Raw genomic sequence first — 24,574 nt, 5'->3', positions numbered from 1 at the left:
CCAAGTAGAGGAAGGTGTGATGCCAAGTGTGAGGGAACCTCTGGAAGTTTCTCAGGGGAAGGAGGGGATCAGCACCTAGCATAGGAGATGGAGCAGTCCCTGAACACAAAGTCTTGTTTGAATGCAGATAAAGTGGTCCTGTGGGTAAGTGGAGGACAAAGTGGAGAAAATGTGGATAAACTGGAGAAAAGCACAGCTGAGATGGGAAAAGGACTTGGGTTTGAGTCGCCGCCCTGTTGTTCACTTAGTGTCAGCACAGGGACTTATGCTGTCAAGCAAGTCACTTGCCTTTTCTGGGCTTCAGTGTCTCTACCTGTAAAATGGAGACAACAACAATCCTACCACTTGGAAGCATTCTGGATAAATTATAAAATTTAAGTAAAGCACTTGGTGCAGTGCGTGGCATAAAACGTGTGTTCAATAAATGATGACCATGGTGGTGGTGGTGACGGTGACACTGATGTGGCTGGTGTCACTGGTGGTGGTTTCTTAATGATGAGGTGATGGTGGTGGTGATGATGTTGATAATGGTGACAGTGATGATAGCCTTCTGGGACACAAGGGTCGGATTCTATGATCAGACCAAGCTAAGATGAGTGCCTTCTTCATCCACATGAGAAAGTCACGGCTGTCTGTACTACAAACGGGAGTGGGAATCATCACACTTCTGAAGCCAGAGATTGCTGGACATGGAAGAGCCAGTCCAGTCTGCTTAGCCATCTGCCTGTCACCTCTTACTGATCCTCCAAGTTAAGCCCACCTTTCAGGCAGCCTTCTAGGATCCCCTGGACTGGCTCAGTGTTGAATCCTCCTCGAGTACCCCCACTGCCCTCTGCATAAAGTTCACACTCACTGGCTTAGGTCATAAAAGCCTTGCTCATCCTCGAGGCTCAACTTTTATCCTTCTCCCCTCACGCTGTGCTCTGGCCATACTCAGGGAATTGTAATTTCCTTAATACTCTCTCTGATGTCTGGGTCTTTGCCCAGACTATTCCTTCTGCCTGAAACACTCTCCTCTCTCCCACCTCTGTCTTTGATCCTCCTCTACTTCTTGCACCTGGGTAAGGCCTTCTGGAATTTTCATGTCTTACCTTTGGTGTCCCCTTCTCGAGAAAACCCTGTTGACCTTCCTTACTCGCTGCGTCTCCATGAGTAAGTACTCACTGTACTCTAAAAGTGTGGCCACGCATCCATAAGACATGCACTCAGTGCAGCTGGGACCAGGTTCATCTCACTCCTGGCCTAGCACAGTATCTGCCAAACATCAGGCACTACCCTAAATTCACTCATTCAACAAGTGGTTATTGGTGGGTGTTGCATACCTACTATTGGACAGGAAACAGTGAGAAGCATTGGAACTTCGAAAGCATCAGTAACAAAAGACATATACGCCCCTGTCCTCATGAAATTTGCATTCTAGCATCAAGAAGGGTAGGGATTGTCGGGGATAAATAGTAAATACATTTTACAGTGTGTGCCACGGTGTAAGTGTTATGGAAGGAAGAGAAAAGTTGGAGTCAAAGCAAATGGGCGTGGGAGTACCAGGGGTGCTGTGGGGTGGGTGGTCAGGGCGGGGCCTATGGAGAACATAACACTTGGGCAAGGACTCGACGAGGGGAGGGAGTGAGGCATGAGGATGAATAGAGAAGCATGCTCTTGGCCAGAGGAATAGCCAGTGACAGAGGCTGTAAGACAGAAGTGTGCCTGGCTTGTACAAGGGACAGCAAGGAGTCCAGAGGGTGGCAGGTGAGCAAGGAAGGGTGCAGATAGGGCGTGGGGAAGGGTCAGAGAGATAATATGGGAGGACAGAGCACATGGGGCCTTGTAGGCCATTGGGAAGATCTGCTTTTAATTGAGTAAAGTTGCAGTATTGCATGGCTTTGCATAGAGGTGTGATACAATATGACTTGATTTAAAAGGACCATTCTGGCTGCTAGGTCAAGAAAAGACACCGGTATACCAATCTCCAATGGGCAGCCCAACATCTAGCCCTCTGTCCACCTAGGCAGTGACCCACTCTGCTAAGAAGGCTTCTCTCCATCTAATGATTTTGATTATCTTCCCTTATCTTGTAGAATCACTAGCCTCCTTAGACCAATGGGCTACACGTTGAGTGTAATGTCCTTTCCTAAGAAACTACATTCTCACTTAGGGTTTCTAGATTTAGCAAATAAATACCAACCAATCGGACATGCCATTCTGTGCTGAGATGTTTGCTGGGATTAACCTCTTCTTACGCTCTATGGGTCTCAGTCCTAACAGGCCTTCGAGTTCCCGCTTGAAGACTACCTCACCCAGAAAGCCATGAGAAAAGTCCTCGGGCACACCTTAGAAAGCCTCGGTATATCGAGTGCCTAGACAGGAATCTAATCCAAATATCGAGAGGAAAAACCCAAGATAAGTCTGGCCTGTGCAAGGTCCCAGACCAAATAAGTCACAGAACTGGGACGGCATGCCAACTGCCCAGACATCTTCCAGAACCAGTCTCCTAGCAGCTGTCTGAAACATGACCACCACGAGTGTTCCAGCCCACCACACCTTACAAAGCTTTGGTATGTTGGCCATGTTGAAGTTGTTCCCCTTCCTCCCTCACACCCCCAATGCATGCTTACTTAGAATGCTTCCAATGACAAACTGATTTTTTTGTTGTTAAGAAGCAAAATCATTGCAGCAGCCATTCTGGAAATCTGCTTTGTATTTGGGGCTCCTCAAGGCTCCAACAGGAAAATAATAAACTGACATCCTGAGAAGCTGAGTCCTGCCCCTTCCTGCCTGCCACACACTGCAGGCAGGTGTCTGGGTGGGAAATTGGACACCCCGTCAGACAGAGTTTCCTGTGCTGTCTTGCTGTTTGTCTGCCAGCCGGGCCCAGGTCGCCCTTCACGGCAGATGTGGGGAACAGCTGGTGTCTGTACAAACAAGGGGAGGACAGATGAAGGGAGCAGACGGGCACCATGCTGGGCCAAGTGACTGGGAGGCCCAGCCCTAGGGACTAGGAAGAGGATCGAGCAGAGAGTTGGCAAGAAGGAAGTCTGGGAGAAGGTGCCGAAGCTCAACCCTGGGCCTGGAGTTCATCCCAGGAGCTCCATTCCAGGAGGTTCAGGCAACAAGCAACTCACCCTCAAGGTAGGGGCAAGATGCTTGAGCAAGATGCGAACCCATTGCAGCAAGCTGTTCACAGGGGTTCGAAGCTGGTGCTGCACCAGCCTTTAAATCTTTAAACTCTCTAGGTTTGCATCTCAGCTCTACCACTTCCTGGCTGTCTGGTCCTAAATCTTCTAACCCCCAGTTTCATCATCTATAAAATGAGGATAAAAACATAACACTTACAACAGGGCTACTGTGCTGATAAAATGAAATGACATGTAAAAGCAGTTAATATTATGCTGAGCAAAGAGTAAGCTCTCAATAAATCATAGCTATCATGATTTTATTTTTTGGAGTTAGGAAATCCTAAATCTCACATACAGCTCTGTCACTTTGTACAAATGATTCCACCTTTCTGAGTCTCAATTTTCTACTTTGCTGGGTTGTGCTTGAGTCTAAATGAGATAATAAACACAGAGATCCCACCATAGCCCAGAACATAGTAAGTGCTCTATTTAGGAAAGTGCTGGAACCATATCTGTCCCATGGCTGAGTTTCTGGGTGCCAGCCTAGGTGCTTAGAAGAAGGGAATTTCCCATGATGTGGCACTGAGGCCAAGGGGACAGGTGGGAACTAAACAAATCCAACAGTTAAGGGCAGGGGGAGTGATATGAAGGAAGCCCCTCTCTTGCCTTAAGAGGCTTCCAACTGTGGAAGCTGAAAATAGAAAGCAGAACTTTCTTCTTCCCTGTGGACGCCCGGGGTAAACTGTCTGGGCTTCAACTGGCAGGGCTGGGAGCCCCGTCTACTCCCCGCCCTGTCTCTGCTGCTGGGAAAAGTCGCTTTCTTTTTTGCCAAGGGAGGGATCCCACACCCAAGGTTCCCTGGCAGTCTAGGCTCACGGTGAAATGTCTCCAACCAGAACTGGGAGGCTTGAGGCCAGGTGCACCAAGGACACAGGCCATCCCTATTGCAGTCCTCGTCTGAGACTTGGCCTTGTGCAGGAGAAAGAGCAGGATTTGTGAGTCAGACAGGACAGCTTCAAATTTGGGCTTCACCACTCACTAGCCAAGTGACCTCAGGCAAGTCTCGTAAGCACCCTGAGCCCAGACTGGCTCATCCATGTGATGGGGATAAGAGTTACAACCCGTCGGGGTTGTTGACAAGAGGATTAGAGAGGGTGACAGAAGCCAAGTGTCCAGCAGAGTATCTGGAGTACGCAGTAGTTCACTTTGTGATGTCTTGTGTTATCATTTATTGTCTCCATCTTTCACCACCTATAAACTAGTCTACTGCAGAAAGTAGCTGAGAGTGTCCAGGAAAGAGGAGAAATGTTTCAAGAAGTTGGAGTTCATGTAAAAGCTAAACTAGGAAATGTAAATTGTAGGAAGTATGACTTTAATTTGCGACAGCTTTTTTTCTCTAGAAGTCAGACTTCCAGGAATCTCCCACTTGAAAAGTCCCAAACACCTGTGAACAACTGAAATAACCCTGGCAAAATCATATCTGCTACAAGGGAGGCCTTTAGTCTCTGTAATCCATCCATACACCACTTATGGTTCTAACACACATCACATACAGTCCTGTCCTTTCTTCTGCCAACCGCCACCTACCTTCACCAGAAAAACCCCTACTCTTTCTTCAGGATTCAATGGAAATGCCACTTCCTCAGGGAAGTTTCCTCTGGCCTTCTCACTGTTCTCCGTAATATCCTATGCTTTTTCTTCACTGCCTCTTCCACAAAGGTAAATTAAAGGCATAGTTGTGTGGCTCACTGCTTAATACCAGGCTACTCTAATAGACTGCAAGTTTCCCAAGGGAAGGAAGTTTGTCTGTCCAGATTCTGCCACGTGTACACAACCTGGCCCAGTGCCAGGCACATAGAGATGCTCCGTGGACATTCATCTCCTCAGATGAAGGAAGCTTGGCTGTCTGTAATCTGCTGAATTGGCCAATAGGAAGAAACAACTGTTTAAAGTGGAAGCAGATCTTTTAGCACAAAAAGCCCAAACTACATTCATAATTTGGGTGGACAAGAAAAAAGAAAAAGACTAGGAAGCACATTCAGAACTAACTGATTCTGGGGTCCCTTAGGGAAGAGTCAGTACTTATCTCAGGGCCCAGGAGTCTGAAATTGCTGCAATAGAACCCAGTACAGGAGCAGAGAGTCAACACGGTGACTTGGTGTTCATATGTATATATACATAAAGTTAGTATGATAATTTGCAGTTTGCATCTGAACCTTAATGTCATGACTTCACATTCCTACCATGCACTTTATAGAAAGAGTAATCCACTTAAAGGACTTCCACTCCAAAAAGTTTTATTTTTTATGTTTTAGTTATTTAATATAGAAGGTATAATAAGTAGAAGAATTATTCTTATTAGAACTGTTCTTTCTCCAACTGATAGTGTCCAAAGGTGTCATAATTCTACAAAAACTTCTGTGTAAAACACAAACTTCATTGTCCATTCACTTTAAAAAATGGTCTGCTTTGACACTATTGTACTACACTGTATTTATTTGGAAACAGGTATCAAGAACCTTAAATATGCTTCTACGATAGAGCTATAAAATTAGAGCTATAAAAAGATCTGTATGCAAAGGCATTCATTAGCATCATTATTTATAATTGTAAGAAACAGAAATAATCCAAAAGTTAAAAATAAAAGTCAAGGTAAATGGTTATGTGAACTAGTATACATCACAACCATATAATAATAACACAGCAAAAAATACAGTTGAGAAGTTTATACTAATATCAGATAATTTTCACATATAATGTGTCCTTTGCTAAGTGGACAAAAGTAAACATAACAAGATCCCAAATTGGAAATGCAATAATGTCACATAGACACGTATACCTTCACACTTAACAAAATATACAGAATAAAATATACCAGAAAGAAAGCAGTGGTGATCTTTGGGCTGTCAGGCAATAAGTGAATTTTTTTGGTCTCTTCTTTCTGGATTTTCCAAAGATTAGAATATGTATTATTTTATATACATACATTAGAATATGTATTTTTCATATACTTAGGAAGAATAGTAAAATTCATTAACAGAAAATGAATTTTATTCTCCTGTACGTAAGCAGAAAATGTATGCCTTCAGTGTTCTACCAAAACCCAAAGCCAAACCCCAAAAAAGGGTAGTCATGTGGAAAAGTGTTGCACACACAGGACTGACAGATCCCAGACAACTTGGGCATCCTTACTCATCAACCAAAAGATTTAGCAATAGTCCTCCAATTTGAGTGTGTTCTTTGGGTCTTGCCCCATTCATCCCTGAATTTTGGGGTCAGAGCATCTTTCTTGAAGGAACTAACTGTCTTAAAGACATTGCCATATAAAAAGACTTGGATTGAAAACCAGGAACCTTGCTCTGTTTCTATCATTCCCTCTGCCATCTAGGAAGAATCATTCCTCTTTTATGGGCCTCAGTGCCCCTACTGATAAAATGAAAAGTTTGGGGCAGATGACCATAGAAGGCTCTTCAGCCAGGACTGACGATGATTCTTTGCCTTTCCTGTCTCAGAAACTCAGTTCCCCCTTCTTTAAAATGAGAGATTAGAGCACATGCTCTTTCAGCTCAGACTGTAGATGAGTATAAAGATAGAAATAGTTTCCCATCAACTCATTCATCATAAGAGCACTTCTCAACCCAGGGTGGTGGGTTTATCACCTCTCTCCCAACTCTCGGCTCTAGCCCCAACTCTGCTCTCAGCGCTAGGCAGGGGGAAATGGATGTAGCCACTTTTCTGAGAGTGGTTGATAGGAATCTCAATTGAATGCTTCAATTTTACTGTAAATATTTGAATCACTCCTGTGTGTATCTTAATACACAAAGAAAGAAAATCATGACCACTTCCTCCTCCCCTATTCCTATGGGTGAGGAAAACCAAATAGATGATAAAATGTCCAAAGGCCATAAGTGACCTTGTAGGAAATGTCTCATTTTCTCTCCCCCTAGGCTTCAGCCATACCCCCTAACAATGTACGTTCTCTCTAGAATTTTACATACCAGTCTCCTGCCCCATCATCTTTTCCTGACCACATCTGTGTCCCTTCCCTTAGCCCTAAGGCTTCAGCAGACCCTTCTCTGCCCCCTCACCTGGGCCCTCATGGCACTCTATCCTTCCCTTCTAAAAGTACTTATTGCACTTGTATTTATCTGCTTCCATATGTGAGGCTAAGCTTAAAAATAAAAAGGAAGTAAAGCTTGAAGACAGAGTGCTGACACAGCCAGGACAATGGGTGGTGCAGCATGTAGGAGTGACCCTGGCCAGCAAGCCAGAGAGGTGCACAGGAGGCAGCTGGCTGAGACACACACCGACCTACCTTTTTGGTCTTCACTGTGGAGGTGCAGCAATCCCCGCCATCATAGTTGCAGAAGGCTCGGTTGTTGATAGCATCACAGTAATTGTCTCCCATGAAGGGCTATAAGGGGGAGAGAATCAGGAAATGAGGTCTCATTAGCATCCTGGAGTGAGTGGAGCTGCCCCATTCTCCATTGAAGCCTAGGTCATTGTTCGGGTGTCTGTCATCTTCCCATAAACTTCTACCCTCAGCCTGCCTATCTTCAAATGCCAACACCCCCTTGGATGAGTTACCACCTCTACCGTTTTTACAGACTCTTATCTTAGCCAAATTTTTCCCAACTAGAATGTGGTTGTGCTGAGAGACATACTCTTGCATGCAGAGGTACAGAGGACAGATCACTTACATCTTCCTAAATATGGGGCTCATTTTACTAAGAAAAATGATTTAAAATAAAATGTGAGTCTTCTTTCCCCCTCTTTTCATAACAGCAGACAATTAAAATTATTAAAAGTATATGCAAATATATTAGGAAGATGAATATAAACTGATCAAGAATTATTATATAAAGATAAAACGTGAGAATTTATAGGAATTTGGCACTATGGTCTATGTACAATGGTGTTCTCCCTCTAACACAGGAATATGGATGTACATGATGTCACAGGCTTTGTTTTCTTCTTTTGTTTTCCAAACAAGTGAGGTAGGCATTATTATTCCCACTCTACAGATGAAGACCCTAAGATTCAAAGAAAGGGACTTGGCCAAAATCACACTGGCAAACTCAAGATAGTGATTTAAATCTAAGGTGGTACCATGGTTTTACCTTCACTTCTCTAAGCTGTTCTAGTATATACTGATTTATTTCTTTTCTTCTCTGTGTTCTTCCACCCCTCTGTTGCTCTAAAGATGAGGAAAAATGATGGAGTCAAGTCATTACTAATCTGAATCCAGAGCCATCTCAGGAAAAAGTCCAGGATTCTCTGCAACTTCTCTACCACTTGTATTTATTTCCCCATCCCAACAATTAGCACACGGAAGCTGTGGTCTGTTCACATTTCTGTAGTTGGTGCATGACTGTGAGCTCCTCAAAGATATAGGCAATGTCTGGTTCATCTTTGTCTCCCAATCACCTAGTTTAATGCAGTGCCCAACTTTGGTCTTTAGTAATGTTTGTCAAGTGGAATGGAACTGCACTGGCGTGGTGGCCAAAGCAGTTGGCAGGGATTTAGAAATCCTGGGTTCTAGTCCTCTAAACCTCAGCCAACTGGGCAGTTACTTGGTGATTTGGGTTAAGTGATTTATCTTCTCTAGGTCTCAGGACTCCCACTAGTGAAATAAAGAGGCTGGATTAGTCCAGTGATTTCTCAAAGCAATGAACCTACCCCGCCTCCCTCCATCAAATACAATACAGAGAGCAGATGAAAGTAAAAGCTGGATTAGAGTGCTGGATTGGATCTCTACTGCTTAGTGACTCACTGATAGGAAAGACTATGGTGGCATTTCTTTAAGACCAGTGTGTACCAGCACACCACCTGTGATCCAGTGGTCTCTCCTTCCCATCCTGAGGACTCTGGGGAACCCCAAGCTCAAAAGGAGTCCATCTCGTGTAGCATCCTGGCTTTTGCATCTCTGTTCCAAATTCTCATTCACAGAGCCTTTGTGCTCCAAGCTCATAATGTCAGATTCCTTTTCATCCCTACCCTACTAGAGTCTTAAAAAGATCACATCAAGACAGAGCTAAGAACAGGTAAGAGCTGAACTCAGGTGTGTGCAGGCATGCATGGATGTGAGCTCAGGTGTGACTCTGCTGTATGACTTCCATAAAGAACACATTATGACATTCAAGTCGGAGCAGAGGGGCACACACAACAAACAACTTTGAGTGTCTAGAGGTAGGCAAGATAAAGAAAGGGTTTGGGGACCCCAGATGCCCTTGCCCTTTGCACCAAGCAGGGTCCAAAGTGATCATTTTGCTTTTCTCTGTGCCTCAGGAGGTCTGCCTGGGGACTGTGTTCTTTATGTTCTTTCCATATAATACATGAACAGACTAATGAAGGAGACCAATTATTCCTTCCTTACAATGAAAGAAACTGACTTGGTAAAGGAGTACCTGAGGAAGAAGAAAAAAAGATGAACGAAGGTAGTTCTTTTTATTTGGACCCTGAAAAGAAATCTCCACTCTCATCACTAGCTCCTCTCCCCAAGTGACCTTTCCTGCAGCCATTCCCTCCCTCCCTCCCTCCCTCCCTCCCTCCCTCCCTCCCTCCCTCCCTCCCTCCCTCCCTTCCTTCCTTCCTTCCTTCCTTCCTTCCTTCCTTCCTTCCTTCCTTCCTTCCTTCCTTCCTTCCTTCCTTCCATCCTCTATCCAACCCTATTTACTGGATGCCTACTGTGTGTCACACATTGTACTAAGGAAAGGGATGCAACAGTGAGTCAATATAGATATAGCCCCTACCCCTCTAGATCTATATCTAGACTTTAATCAAATAATCACACATCTAATCAACCAATTTCAACTCCGATAAGAGCCATGGAGGAGAGGCGCATGATGTTATTATTAAAGAATAGAAAGATTTGATCTACTCAGGGAGCTCCGTGAAGATGTCCCTGAGGAAATGATGTTTCAGCTGAGATCATCAAGAGGAGTAGGAGTTAATTAGATGGGAATGGAGGAGACTGAATCTGTAGAGAGAGGGAACAGCAGGAGAAAAGCTTTGCTACTTTGAGATTTCTCCCATTTCTGGCGTTCCTCGTGTTGCTACTTCTACTAGTCATGTGTTCAGGCAGACCACCCATCCTTCTAGATCTAGCGGAAACATCAGGGCTCCAGAATGCCTTTCCTAACAGCCCCAGGATACTCTGTGCTTCAAAAGCTTCTTGTGCTTGCTTTGGCGATAGCTTTGGGGACATCACTTTGGAATTCTCTCTTTAACTGGCTATCTCCTTCACTATGCTGTGTGTTCCTTATGGACCGGAGATGTGTGTCATTCATTCTCATATCCTAGACTCCTAGCAAACTGACTGGTAATCTGAGCAAAACTTTATCAGACGTATGTCCAGTAAATGCTTATTTAGTAAAATGATAGATGGATGGATGGATGAGGAATAAGAAGATATCACAGATGATATGGAAAGAGCACAGTTACATTTTCACTGATTAAAACCACTATTATCCCAGAACCTAGATTAGTAACCAGTGTCTAAGAAGCACTCGGTGAAGCTCTGATGAACAAATGAATAAATGATCACTTTGGATCCCACTTGGTGTAAAGGGAAGAGGGGTCTGGGGTCCCCACACCCTTTCTTCATCTTGGCTACTTCTAGATACTTGAGGTTGATGACTCCTTCCTGGTCCCAGCATTTATATCTCGTCTAAGCATACGATTCAGCTCCCAACAAGACACAGACTATTAGCTCTAAGCTAAGGAAGACAGATGAGGGCACCTGCAAGGGCAAAGGCGATAAGCATCACTGGCAGGGCTCAGGGCCTGACAGGTGAGGGTCTCTTGGGCCTTGCTGCTGAGTCAAAGGAGGGCTCGAATTCCGCTGTTACACTGGTCCCGCAGACCGCTGACTCAGCAGAATGCGCGCCCAGGTAACCCAAGCTTCCTTTTTCCAAAATGCTGGGCTGGTCCAGAGAGATGGAAGGAAGCAACAGCCACGGGGCTTTGGCCTTGGTTTTGCTGTTCCAAACTGAAGCTTAAGAGACTGAGGTTCTTGAAGACTGCAATGTCCAGTGCCCTGAGAAGATGGCATGGGGGGTGGTCCCTAACCAATGTACAGAAAGAAATGTGTGACCCAAGGACTGTCTTGTGACAATTACAGGTCAGGGAGTGGGCTCTGTAGCCTAGTGGAGGAGAAAAAGCACTAGCCTGGAAGCCAGGAGACCTGAGCTCGTGCTTTGGCTCTGAGACTGCCATGTTGTGCAAACTTAGACCAGTCCTGTCCCCTCTCTGGCCCCCAGTGTCCACTGTATACAAACAAGCAACTAGAACCAGCTCACACTAGCAGCCTTCCCAGTTTAAGTGGGCATGTTCCATCAAATTTTAGACCTGGCCGCTGTCTAGGTCTCCATTTCTCCATCTTTAACAGAGAAAGTTAGGCTTAGATTATCTAAAAGAGTTTTTTTTCTGGTTCTGACATTTTAAGAGTTTTGTCAAGTACAAATTTGTTCTAGAGCATGAGCTTGTCTTTTTCACATGCATTTTCCTCAGTGGACTCTGGAGGGACCACAGAGATTTGAACAGTCACCTGGAGGGGATTTAGGGCTTTTTTTTCTCACTGCCAGTGGCGAGGAACTGCCAGGGGCACAGCGATGCACAGAGATGTCTTTGAGTTCCATGGCCAGCCCTCCCCTGGGAACACAGCTGACATGCCAAGAGCCTGCCCCCTACCCCACCAAGCGTGCCACTGAGACACACAGCCAGGTCCCATAATCAAGCTCCAGGGGAGGGCTCCACTGCGAAGTGAGAGCATTTGAGGATCAAGAGGATCTTCCAACTCAGCTGCGTGGTTGGGTCTAAGGCATCCACATTCCTTTTGGTGGTAAAGAAGGAGTGAATGACTAAGACATGGGGCAGGAAAAATTGATCTCCAAATAAAGGTCATCAGTAAAATGGAAAATTTTAAAAAATGCCTCAAATGACTCTGTAAAAGTTAAATGTAATGCTAATGTTGGTGAAATCCCCGGTGGATTGTAGATGCTAAATCCATCTGGCCTTCCACCCTTCCTTTTTCACAGATCCCATATTATGTAGACCACAGGCTTTGGGGCCACAAAAGCCTGGCTTGGACTCCCAACTCCATTACCCATTGCTTATAACCTTTTAGTATGTCTCTCCATATCTCTGTGCCTCCATTCCATCATCTGTAAAAGGGGGTTGCTGATGCCTGGCCAAGACGTCTGCTAAATGGATAGTTATAATGCTTAGTAGGTACAGGAAATGTCAGCCTGACAACAGAGGGATTATTTCTAGGAAGCTGAGGCATGCCTGTCCTCGTGACTCACCTCGCAGCCTTTGACACAGTGAATCAGGGCAGGGTGAGGATACCACTTGAGCCCAGCGGTGCAGACGACTCTCTGCGGAGACAAGGAGAGAGAGAGGTCAGATGGGTTTGACCATTGGGAGGGAGCTGGCACCACGTTCAATCACCCCACCTCCTCCTCTTGCGCCTTCCAAGTCCTGACCTCACCCTGGCATTTACACGGAGAACTTGCCCAGGTACTTGCAATAACAGGAGCCATAAGATTAAAATAATATTTGTGTTCGTGGCATGTGTCATGATCCTGTATTTCCCTGGCAGGAACGAGGGCTGCGGAGAAGCAGAATTGGGGGATGGAAACATGATCAGAAGGGCCCTTCAGAAAATTCTTGGCTGCTGTGGGAGCCGCTGGTGGAGCTGGGATAAGGTGGGGGGAGGAAGGGTACGGTGTGCGTGTGCATAGGTGTGCGTGTGGGTGTTTGGGCACATGTATGTGCATGGGCACGGCAAACAGATGGGAGAAAGTGTGGGACAGGGTTTCTCAAAGCATGAGCTGAGGACTGCTTCCATCAGTATCCCTGCAGGGGCACATTAAAAAGGCCAATTCCTTGGCCCTGCTTTGGGGTTCATGAATTGGACTCTCTGGGACCCTGAATTTTAAACACAAGCCTCTGAGATGATTCTGATGCACGCTACAGTGGGAGAGCAAGTGGGCTGTTGAAGGAATGAGCTAACCTCCGGGTCAGAACCCCGGAGAGGCAGAGAACCTGTCCTGCTATTGCCTGCTGCCACGCCACAAGGGGCTGCTCACAGCGTCCTGAGCTTGCCTACACTTTCGTAACTCAGTGAATTTGTTCTTGCTGTTCCCTTTCAATGAAATGCCGTTCCCCATCTTGTCACTTGAGGAATCCTTAGTTATCTTTTCAATATCTGCTCAAAACTTACTTCCTCTGTGGTGTTTTTCCCAATTCCCTCAGGCAGAGCTTAGAGGCATGCATATCTACACTTATTTACGGCCTCCTTTAATCACAATAATTATGATGATGATAATGACAACTGAAATACATTGAGTGCATTCATTGCCACCATGCTGTGAGATGGGCATTAACCTGGCTTCATAAGAGAATAAATTCCCTGAGCTCCATAGCTGTTAGGTGGAGAAACCAGGATTTGGAAACTACAGTTGTTCCAGAAATGATTTAAGGAAGCTCATAACACAAAATCCAACATGACGGTATTTTTTAACATAAGGTGAAGAAGAAAGATAAGTAATGCTAGGAATCTAAAATAGTATCAGGAATGGGGCTACCATAAAAATCCTAGAACTTCCCTTTTCTATTCTCTGTAGATGCCTCTGTTTTCATGCCATATTAAAATTATTTCTTTAAACAATAAAATAAAATAAAATAGCACATGCTTAGATTTGTGGTGAGAGGTAACCTTGTCCACAACCAGCCACAGAAGTCTATATGATTGGCGCTTGTTCTCCTGGCTAAGAGCCAGTTAATTTCAATTAAAAAATGAGCAGTCACATGGGCCGGAATATAGAGAATCCATGTGACCAGCCCATTCTCTCCCTGAGGGTAGACCCATACGGCAGCCAAACTGTAATTAGGTTTCTTGGCAAGTTTGTGGCAAAGGAAATCAGGTGACTCCAGGCTAAGCCTGGCTTGGGTGTCTTTCTTCTCCACTCCACAACATCTCTGGTTCACACTGGAGCTCTCGAGCCTGGCACACAGAGGACGCTCAATAAATATACAGCACATGGGGAAGGCCATGGCATTTGAGGTAGGACACATGTGGTTGCAATTCTGACTTGGATTTGCTTTGTAAATTTCCACTACGAGGCTTAGTTCTTCCATCTGTAAAATGGGTACTGAAAATGTCATAGGCTTGCTGCAATGATGCGCTGAGATCAATGACGTGAAAATGGTTAATCTGGGAGCAATTTCTTAAGTATCTTGATGGCAGGTGCAGAGTTTTAGCTACCTCTGTATCCCTCAAGAATGAAGTGAAAAAAATACATGAAGGCATGTGGCACAAATACAAATGAAGGGATGTGGACAGCTCCAGCTCCACGGCTTCCTTCCAGTTGAGTTACTTTCCTGCCCTCTGCTTCCCAGACATGGGCCTGCATGGAGAGGATCACCTGCTTTCATTCTCTTAACCAGGCCCTTTGCCCTCTGTGTCTAAGAGTCTGTTCCCAGTCTAAACCCAGGGATGTTGGAGGGCATTTGGTAAAGGATCAAGAAGCAGAAAACAGCAGAGTTGGAATCCACCAGGGATTTGATGCCCATCCCTCCCTCTGTTTATGTGTGAGCTAATTTAATCCATCTGTAGGAGTGTCTTGGTGTGGTTGTGCAAGTTTCTCTCACTTGAGGTTTACCTGACGTGAGTTCAGAAAAAGGACTTTTATACTATCTGCATGAACCTATTTATCTTTCCAAGGCTTTTGGATTTTCCACTATTACTCAGGGCTGCACGCCCCACCTGTCTCACTACAGGGCCCCTCTGTGTGCTGGGAGGACTGGGAAGGGAGACGGGTGGTGGGAGCTGAAGGAAAGGCTGGGCTGTTTACAGCACACCTGGGAGGGCCCAGATAGGGCCCCTCAAATGTCAGCCTTGTTCCTGTTGATGCCAGTGAGACATCTAGCTCAGCCAGAGCCCGTTCAGACCAGGTTTTATAAGAGGGCTTTCATGCCCTTCCTTGGTGGGTAGGAAGAATAGGCTGTCTTTTCTTCCTGGCTGCAATTAGCATCATCATCAACACCATTAGTACCACTGTCATCTTCACCATCATCATCTTCATCACTACTACCACCATCGCCTCTACCACCATCACCTCTGCCACTACCACTATCATCACCTTCCTCCTCTTCACCTTCATCATCCTTGCCCTACCACCATCACCTCCATCAATACCAACATCATCATCATCATCGTTATCCTTGTCTGCATCCACACGATATCATCTATGAAATGAATATTGTCCTCTAAGCCCTGGGCTCGGAGTTTTCATCTCATTTAATTCTTACCATAACTATGAGATAAGTACTATTTTTGACTCTGATTCACACAAGAGAAAACTGGGGCACAGAGAAGTTAAATGACCTGCCCCAAATCGTATACATAGACAGTGACGGTCAGCAATTAAACCCACATCTATCTGATTTTAAGGTCTATACTTTGAACACTACACTGTCCTTCAAAGTGTACTCTCCCCTGAAGCTGTAAATATAAAACAGCTTGCTCTTTTGACTAATGGCAAGACCAAAGTTCAGAAAGAAGAGGAGGCCCTTTGAGACAAATATTGGAGGGGGCAGTGTCTAAAACATCGGTGCCAGAGAAAACGGGCCCCACGCAGAGCCCAAGGCATGTGAGAAGGCACCCTTAGAGAACCTTCTCAACCTGAGGCTCAGATCTGACACCTTTCTAAATACTGGATGTCTTCTAAGATGAGCCCTTTGCTTCCCTTAACTTTTCCCCTTAATTTACAGGACATGCCATGAGTGAATCCTATCAATTATTATTATTGTTGTTATTATTGTCCTTTTGTTAGCAGTCAGTGAGCTTCTGGCTTCTTAAAAGCCTAGGCATTCCCGCTCTGTATCCCTAGTGTTTGAAGAATACCTGCCATTCAGAGGTGCATGATCAATGTTTATTGAATGAGTGAATGAACAAATGAACAAACTATCAGATGAGTGGATGAGTGAATGAGCCATCAGCGGGTTCTGGCTGTGTTTCTTTGACTATGGGCTTCCCTTCCAGGGCACTTGGTATCTCTAACTATACACCAGATAGACTGGACTTAGTCTCTCAGAACAATAGTACCTCTGAACTTTGACTCTTAGCAGGGTTTTCCACAAATCTACCTTCAAGAAATAAATTCTACATCCTCTGTATGTACATGTTGCATATTTTTTTAAAAAAAATCGTGTATGATGGTTGCCTTGCAGGATGGAATGCAGCAGAATGCACTGGCTAATCCAGCCACGTTAGTTACGTGAATTGGGCAGGGACAACATCTCTGAGCCTCGGCTGCTTCTTCTGTAAAACAGTGATGCTCCTGGTCTCATTGTTGTGTGATGGAGACAAAATGAGGTTGCATATAAGGAATCGTCTAGCAAACATGCCTCTAAATCATAGATAGTCAATAAATGGTAATTTACTGTTCCTTTCTTCAATTCATTCCCTCCCTATCTTTCTCCCTCTCTTCTTCTCTTTTCTCCTCCCATTCTTTTTCCAGAAACCATTATAGAAGCCAAAGTCTCATCTACCTACAGGAATTATAAACATCTGAAGGTGGGAGATGCACTTTCTATTGTGAAACTCTCCCAGCATCCCTGAGCAAGCCGCAGTGTGGAAGCATATTGGAGATACTCCTTAGGAACCAAAGGGAGACAGGCTGCCACCACAGCATTCTAGATATCCAGGCTGGAATAATTTATCTCATCCACAGGTTGCAAGCCAACAGCTTCTAGGCTACACAAGCCACAGAAATGTTTGGTTTGGCATACAAATGCTTAATAAAAGTCAAAATTAGTTGCCAATATTAAAAAAAGAGAGATTTCAAATTTTAAAAATGCCAGATTTTTTGTACTCAAGAAAAAAATGGAAAATCTGGCCACACTAGGCCCACATTTCCACATCGCTGCACTTGGCTGGAGCTGCCCCTCCTTTGGAAACAGCCAAGCAAAACAAACAAACAAAACCTGTGTTTTCCATAGTTTGCCACAATCTCCACCGTTCCCTACAGTCTCCCCAGTATCAAGCCTGAGAGGCATTTCCATCCATCACTGAGTTTGAATCATCTCATTTATTAGACTAAAGGCAGAGTTCTCTGCACCTCTATCTTTTTCAAAGGTGCACGTGTAGGGAGGGGGATTGAGAAGGGGAAGGCTTCAGGTGCGAGCAGGGTAGGAGGAACACAGTATTTATGGTAGTTTAAAAAATATGCTTTTGAAAGTGCCTTCTGAGACATATGCTCTATGATTCCAACTATGTGAAGTTTAAACACAAGCAAAACCAATCTATAGGGATAGAAACCAAGACACCGGTTACCTTGGTAATGGAGGCATTGCCTGGCATGGGAAAGGGAGGACTCTCTGAGGAGTTTTTCATGAGTGTACACAGACACAAAAACGTGTAAAGCCTTGTGCCTAAGATTAGCATGTAAGTTCTATCTCAATAAAAAGAACTTCAACGCTACCTGTCAAGTTCTATTCCTTAAGTTGGGTAGTAGGTCTATGAGTGTTTGTTATATTTTTCTATAAGTCTTCTGTCTTTCTGAAATATTTGTAGGCAAAACTACCTCCACTAATCTTAATAATAGGCCTGTGTTTAATATACAAAATAGCACGCTAGGCCTGCGTCACCCGTTTATCTACCTGCCTGGTGCTGCTGGCGTTTGGCGTTGTGAACCCCATGCGAGGCCTGACACTCGTTTCACAAACGGGGAAACCACAGCCCAACAAAGTGAGATGATTTTCCCCAGGACATGCAGCAGGAAGGTTCCAGGGCTTAGACTGGACCTTTGGCCACCTGACTCAGCAACAGAAGCATTTAGGAAGCATCTACTGAGCTCCAGGCACGGAGGGAGGGGCCATGGCAGATAAGACGCCCACTGTCCTGCACACGCAGGTGGTCACAAAGCTCACCGTCCTGGTGCACTTGTCACGACACACGATCTCACTGTTGATATCCTACTCATCCAAGTAGTCCCCAATCCCTTCATACGTGTCCCTACAAGTCAAGTGCTTGAAACAGAGTCTGGCTTGGGTAAGTGCCAGCAGGGGGCCGCGGCCGGCTAGCACGGGCTCACGGAGAGCCAACAGTGCTTGCATCCTCCCAACTTTGCGTTCAGCGATGGCAATTTGGAAACCCTAAAATCCGCCACGGTGGGAGTATTCATATCCCAGAAATTGGCAAATGCTACCAATGGGAGTTTTGTGGGGAGCCAGTTGTTACACGTTTGCCAGCACATCCCTGGTAAGCGATCGGCGAAGGTCTCGCGTGCCTTTATTATTATTACTGCGTTCCGCAGAGCCTGCAGGGACAGCCAGCGTCCACTGCGGCACCAGCCCGGCCCGGGGCTCTCTCTTCCACTCCTCTTGGGTGAGTGGCTCTCGTCACTGAGATTCTGTTTCCTCCACTGGAAGCGAGAAGAGGCCCGCCTTGGAGGGTCATGCGTGTGGGTGTGCTGGGGGTGTGGGTGGCAGCATAAATAAAGGGTGGGAAGTGCCCGACCCAGCGCCTGGCCACGGTGGGCGTCCTTTAAATGCCAGTTCTCACCTCTCACTCTCTTACCCCAGGGACAAAGGTGGTGGCGACGGGGCAGAGCCTCAGCCCAGCCATCCTCCGTGTACCGGGGCTGCAGGCAGACCCTCCAAAAGCAGAGGAGCCGGCCAGGGCCGCCTCTGGCCTGGAAACGCCGCGCTATTTCTGTAGCTCTCGCCGCACACGGGGCAAGGGTGCAGCAGAGGCCAGCTTTTCTGCTTTATTCCTGGAAATCATCAATCTCTGCCCTTCGCCCTCCTCCCTTTTTCTACCACATTTTTTTTCCTCCTGGATAATGAGGCCTCCAGAGACCGGTGGAGGTCTGAACCTCGTTACGGTTCTCTCGGTAGGCCGGCATCAATAAAGGCAGGCAGACCAGGGAGCTGGGTGGGGGCTGGGGCGGGCGGGCAGCGGGTGGGCCACGGGGGGTGGGGAGGGGGAGCTCGCAGGCTTTCAAATCCCTGGATTTATTTCACAGTGAATTATAACTGAACTCTTTAGGGCTCACAGAGGGAAGGGTGGGAATTCACCCAGGGGTAGGGAAAAGGGCTCTGGTGGGAGGCTGGGCCGGGCCAAGAAGACCTGCGCTACTGGGGCGAGAGGGAGGCCTCCCGCGTTGGCTCTGCACGTGAGAAGACTCACTTGCCGCCCTGGGGGGTGTGGGGTTGGGGGCTAAGGGAGGAAAGCTGGTGGCACGGAAGGAGCTGCCCATCAGGAGTCCTGGCTTGTGTTCCAGCCGTACTGCCTGTGTGACCCTGGCCCAGTCCCCTCCCTCTGTGATCCTCAGTTTCCCCATCTGTGCAATGGCGGGGCTTGTACTTGGGGATCGCCAGCTGCCTTCAGATGCTGACGTCTGGGCTCCGCGCATGCTCCTGCACGTGTCAGCAGACGCCGGGGCCTTGGCGGCGAAGCCATGTGGGGACTCTGGACTAGGAGTGGGGACAGGCACGTCGAGGTGGAGGAAACAGATGATGGAGCTGGAGGTGAGGGAGACAGGGCTGTCTTGTGGATGTGAGGAGAGGCAGAGAGAGAGAGAGAGAGAGACAGAGATTGAGAGAGAGGGGATGGTGACAGAGGGAAAAGGAGTACGGGAGGGAAGGAGGGAGGCAGAACAAGGTGAAAGAGACACTAGGAGAAGGAGGGAGAGAAATAGGCAGGAAAAAGGAAGTGAAGGTGGAGAGATAGAGACAGGAAAAGAGAGCAGAAGAGAAAGAGGGAGGTGGAAAGAGAGGAGAATGCTGGGTCTACGGATGAGTGGAGGGGGCCTGGCCAGGTCCGTGTGCCCCGAGTGCTGAGTAAGTCCTGGCAACTGAGCTCTCGGCTCATTTGAGAAACCGTACACCCAGTATTGGGTTCTGCCAGCTATCCGGAGTGCAATCTGCAGCAGGCGGGCAGACAGCAGCTCCCTGCGTGGCAGGGCCTCTCAGCACCACGGGCAGGGGACTGGCAGAGAGGCGTGTGGCTGCACCCCGCCTGCACCCACCCTGCCCCCTTCTCTCGCTTCCTCCAGGGCGAGGAGCTGATGCCCAGAGCCATGCATGAGCTTGGGGATCCGCAATGCCCTGGAGGACAAGAGCCCGGCCCACGTCAGCTCTGCTCTGGGGGACCCCACTGATGGGGCGACACAGGGAAAGTGGGACTAGCCAACCTCAAAGTCAAACTGCTGCTGCCCAAGACGGGGGCCTCCACGGTCACCCGGCCGGGGGCACAGCAGCCTGGCACTGCGGGGGGCACACGGGGCCTGCACTCGGGTTTGTGTTTGAGCCCTTGCTCTGGGCCCATCACGTCACTTCCAAGATCTCAGCGTCCACAAGCAGGGAATGCAGACAAAGCCCCTCCCCCCCACAGCTGTCCTGAGGTCTAAACGCAGTCGTGGAGCTCAGCGCCCGGCACACGGACAAGGTGGGTGCTCCACCAACAACAGGTGTTGCTAGCTTTGTATATGACTTGCTTTCCCCAAAACAGGTAAAGCCTGGAGAAAGATACCGGGAAGCCAGGCTATGGGAAGTGGAAGGCTACGGGAGGGGGCCAGAGAAGCCAGGCGGCACCATTCTTACAAGTCTGGACTTCGCCGTCAGAAAGTCTGACCTGGCTCCGTGCTCCCCACCTCTGTTCTTGGTGCCCGTTTCCCCATCTGTAAACTAGGGACATCAGTTTACAGGGACTCAAATTCCTAGGCTGTCATCAGCATTCAGTGAGACAATAGATAAAGGGCCTGACAGGGAGAAAGTATTAAATAAATAAGGACTGGAGGAATGATTGTGAACAACCCCCCCTGCCCCCAGGGCAGGTGCGAGGGTCAAATGAAATAATGGGTGTGAAGGGACACAGTAGGTGCTCCACACTGTCATCTCCCTCCCCTTAGCCATAGTAGGGGGCCCTGGCCACTCACCTCGACCCGCGTGGGGTTCAGCCAGTGGGGGATGTCACGCACGGTCACGTTCATGGGCAGGATGATGGACTCGCTGTTGTGGTCCAGGCACGAGGTGGCACACTCCGACCCTGAGGGAAAGCACAGTTTGAGGTGGCAGCTCAGCTCCCAGGCTCCAGGGTCCCCAGTGGACATAGCCGTCCCAACCTCAGGGCAGCGGAAAGGAGTGAGCTCCCCAGGCAGGACCACCCCTGGTCTCCCCGACTCCATTCACTTGTCTCCAATCCAGCCAGCACCCACCGCCACCCTCGAGCCTCAGCCTAGTCGGGTCATGCTCCTTGTCTGCTCAGAAACCTGTCCAGGGCTCCCCACACCCAGGACAAAGTGCAACCTTCTTTGCTGGGCCTTCAGTGCCTGCTGTGTGGTCTGGTCACTCTCTCCTCCCACTAAGCGCCTTCACGCTTTGGTTGATGCGACGGGACTGAACCGCACTTGGTTTTCCATCTGAGCCCCACACTTCCCAGCCTCTGGGCTTCTGCTCCTATTCTGCCTGTCTCCTGAAACCTCCCCCTGACCTGCCTTCCCTCGACCGAGTTTTATCAGTCCCTCAGGGCCCAGTTCAACTCCTCCAAGAAGTCTGCCCTGATTTCTGCAGTGGAGTGAGAGCACTCCGTGTTTGCATGCCTTGCTGCACCTGGTCTCCAGCTCTGCTGGGCACTGAGGAGCCTCGCTCTGCTCTTGGCCTCACCCTCTGCGCCTCCTTCCCGCAGTTAAGCATGTTGCCCTACCTAGGAGAGCAGGGATGTGGTCAGTTCATCTCTGAGTCTAATCCGGTGCCTGACATCCCAGAGAGCTCCATGAGCATCGGCCGAGTGAAGGATGAGCACATAAACGCAGAGCCAGCTGCTGAGTCCTCAGGCTTCTCTTTCCCCAGAGTTTCACCCCAGCCCTCCCCGTGCCTTCAAGATCCTTCCCACTCCTCTTCGACTAGTGCATCTCTAGTGATCTTATTATAGATGTCTGTGCGAGTGCTGCTTGCTTGGAGAAGACCTCCACGGTTCCCTGACTGGCCAATCCCCTCCTAGGTGCCTGTCCCAGCATTTGTCATGTGACCGCTTTCCATTTGTGTGGTGACTGTTGTCAGTAGCTCTCTTCCCTGCTAGATCGTCACTCTATGGAGCCAGCATAGTCCACACTCCCCGTTCTGTGCCCAGAGCCTGGCACTGTGCACGCAGAGGGTAGGCACTCAGCAAGTACTTAAGAAAGGAGTGTGAGAGACAATGAGTGAATGAGCTCATCAATGGATGGGGAGACGAGTGGATGAATGGATGAATGAATGGCGCAAAAGTGAATGATGAAGGCATTTAGGTATCTTAAGGAGGGGGAAGTAAATGCATAAATGGATAAGTGAATGAGTGAATGGTGGATTTAATGGATAGAGGAATTTTTAAAGTCAGGTCATGAGTCAATGAAAGTGTGGGTAACTAATGGTGATAGGGCTGGTCCTCCATCCAGAACTTCTAGGGAAGACAGTTGACTTTCCCCTTGTGGGTTGGCCAGCACACTATAGTTTGGCTCATTTGTTCTCCACCCTGACCTCACACATTCTGAGGTCTCCTGAAATCCAGGCCTATCTCCAGCTGTCCTCAGCATTCCAAAGAGGTACTCATTTGTGTAGGCAAAGACAACTTGTCAGAACTGACCAGACCCTAAGGAGGTCATTTCTCTGTCTTAGTGTCAAAAGCACCCTCCAAACACTAAATGGTTCACTAGGAGCAAGTCAAATCTTTCCTTTAAATATCCTATTCTATTAGTCATTTTAAAGGCCTCCTTCCAAATGTATATACAACATGCATATATATACACACACACATGTGCATATACATACATACATAAATATGCAATATACATAAGGCATATACACATACATACACATATAATGCATCTAATGCCCTTCCTGTTGCCATCTTATCACCTTCTTTAGTCTAAGGGACCCACAAGGTCTGCAGAGGGGCAAGGGTGAAGTGGCAGGTTCTGGACACTGTGTAGAGCCTCTGCACTTTAGCCATGGGGACCCTGAGCCTGAAGGGGGCGGATTCCTGGCCCTGCTAGGTAGTTTTCCTGTGTCCCCTCATTTCCCTGCAAGTGTGGCTCTAGGAGGCAGGTGTCATCAAGCCTATTTCACAGGGGAGAGGGTTAAGGGCACAGAGCTCGGGGTATAGAACTGGCGAGGAGAGAGCCATGGCTAAAGACCCACATCTGCAGACTTCCCAGCCCCACCTCCAGGCAGTGCAGCCCCACAGAGAGGGAAGAGGAAGACAGAGGTTGGAGGGGCAGAGACGAGGGAGGGGTGGGGAGAGAAAAGAAATGGGGAAATGCAAAAAGGCAAAAAGGATGAGTGATAAGAATAAGACAAAAACTCCTAAGCAGTCAGAGAAACTGCTCACTGGTGCATGTTTTGTCATGAGACCAGTTCTGAAGGAGTTTTAGGGAGCAAAGATGAGACAAGGCTGTGATAATAAATATTATTTTGAACAAAAAGAAGATATAGCCTCTGAGCCATAGACAAAGGCTATCCCTATCCAACGGGAGGGGAAAAATGGGGAAAACTCTGATCCAAACAGGAGGCCCTGCTGTCCTGGGCAGCAGTCCTGTCTTCATCCCTCTCTCTCTGCGTCTTCCTCCTTGCAGGTCCCCTGCCCCACGCCTGGGCTCCAGGGCTTCAGGCCCAGGCTGCTGTGTTGTGACATATGAGCCGTAATTGGCATCATTACACAGTGGTGAGCTCACCAGGCCCCGCCTCTCCTTCCCGGGAGGTGCAGGGAGGGTGGCAGCGCTGGCGGCAGCAGCAGCAGTGACAGCAACTTTCTGTGGCTGCCTGGGGGAGGCACGCAAGGGGAGCCGGGCTGGGTGACTCCAGAATGTGCCCCCAGCCCCCCCCCCCCCGAGCCCGGCATGCACCTCACCCCTACTTAGGAGACCTCTCATGCACCCTTCCCGTGATGTGGGGGCTTGGCTTGGGAGGAGGTCAGCCTGGGAAGTGGATGTGAGGGGCGCTGGGAAGTGGGGAGTAGGGTGGGGGGAGCTGTTTTCCCCACTTTCCTTCCAGTTGCTCCCTCTGGCTCCCTGTGCACCTTTTTCTCTCTCTGCCGCCCCTGCCACATGCCCCCCTACCTAGTGCCACCAGGCCTAGGTGCCACATTCGAAAGATGGGCATCTGGGAGCAAGGCATCTGGCCACGGAAACATGGGGTACCGGGTAGGGAGGAAAATTCGGGTTCCAATAGCATACAGATTTCTTTCCCGTTCTGCTTAGACCATGAAAAATCCCAGTGGGTAAAGAAGCCCCCCCATTCCACCTCTTCCTCTCTCTCTCCACCACTGGAAGGGAGAGCAGGGAACCGGGCATTGTGCTGTTTGCATGTGGTTGTGACATATGCATGCAGCACACACGCAATGTGGCTGTATGACGTAGCTGTGTAAACATGTGTGTGAGATCCGCGTGCATTCTGTGCATCTTTCTGCATGTTTGACA

The 24,574-nt window shown here is 47.9% G+C and overlaps 1 protein-coding gene across 1 annotated transcript in view; it reads right to left on the bottom strand.

The window, feature by feature from the left end:
* The window catches only part of PAPPA (pappalysin 1), a 244,615-nt gene that overhangs the window by 10,869 nt on the left and 209,172 nt on the right, over positions 1-24,574 (bottom strand). The window contains exons 19-21 of the mRNA XM_012768795.3: positions 21,062-21,171; positions 12,419-12,490; positions 7,429-7,527 (exon numbers count right to left, since the gene is read on the bottom strand). Of these exons, the coding sequence (XP_012624249.3) occupies positions 7,429-7,527; positions 12,419-12,490; positions 21,062-21,171 (281 nt within the window). The remainder of the gene's footprint in view (positions 1-7,428; positions 7,528-12,418; positions 12,491-21,061; positions 21,172-24,574) is intronic.

The sequence above is a fragment of the Microcebus murinus genome, chromosome 12 (genome assembly GCF_040939455.1).
Source record: "Microcebus murinus isolate Inina chromosome 12, M.murinus_Inina_mat1.0, whole genome shotgun sequence".
NCBI lineage: Eukaryota > Metazoa > Chordata > Mammalia > Primates > Cheirogaleidae > Microcebus > Microcebus murinus.
This window is presented reverse-complemented; position numbering and strand designations above follow the sequence as displayed.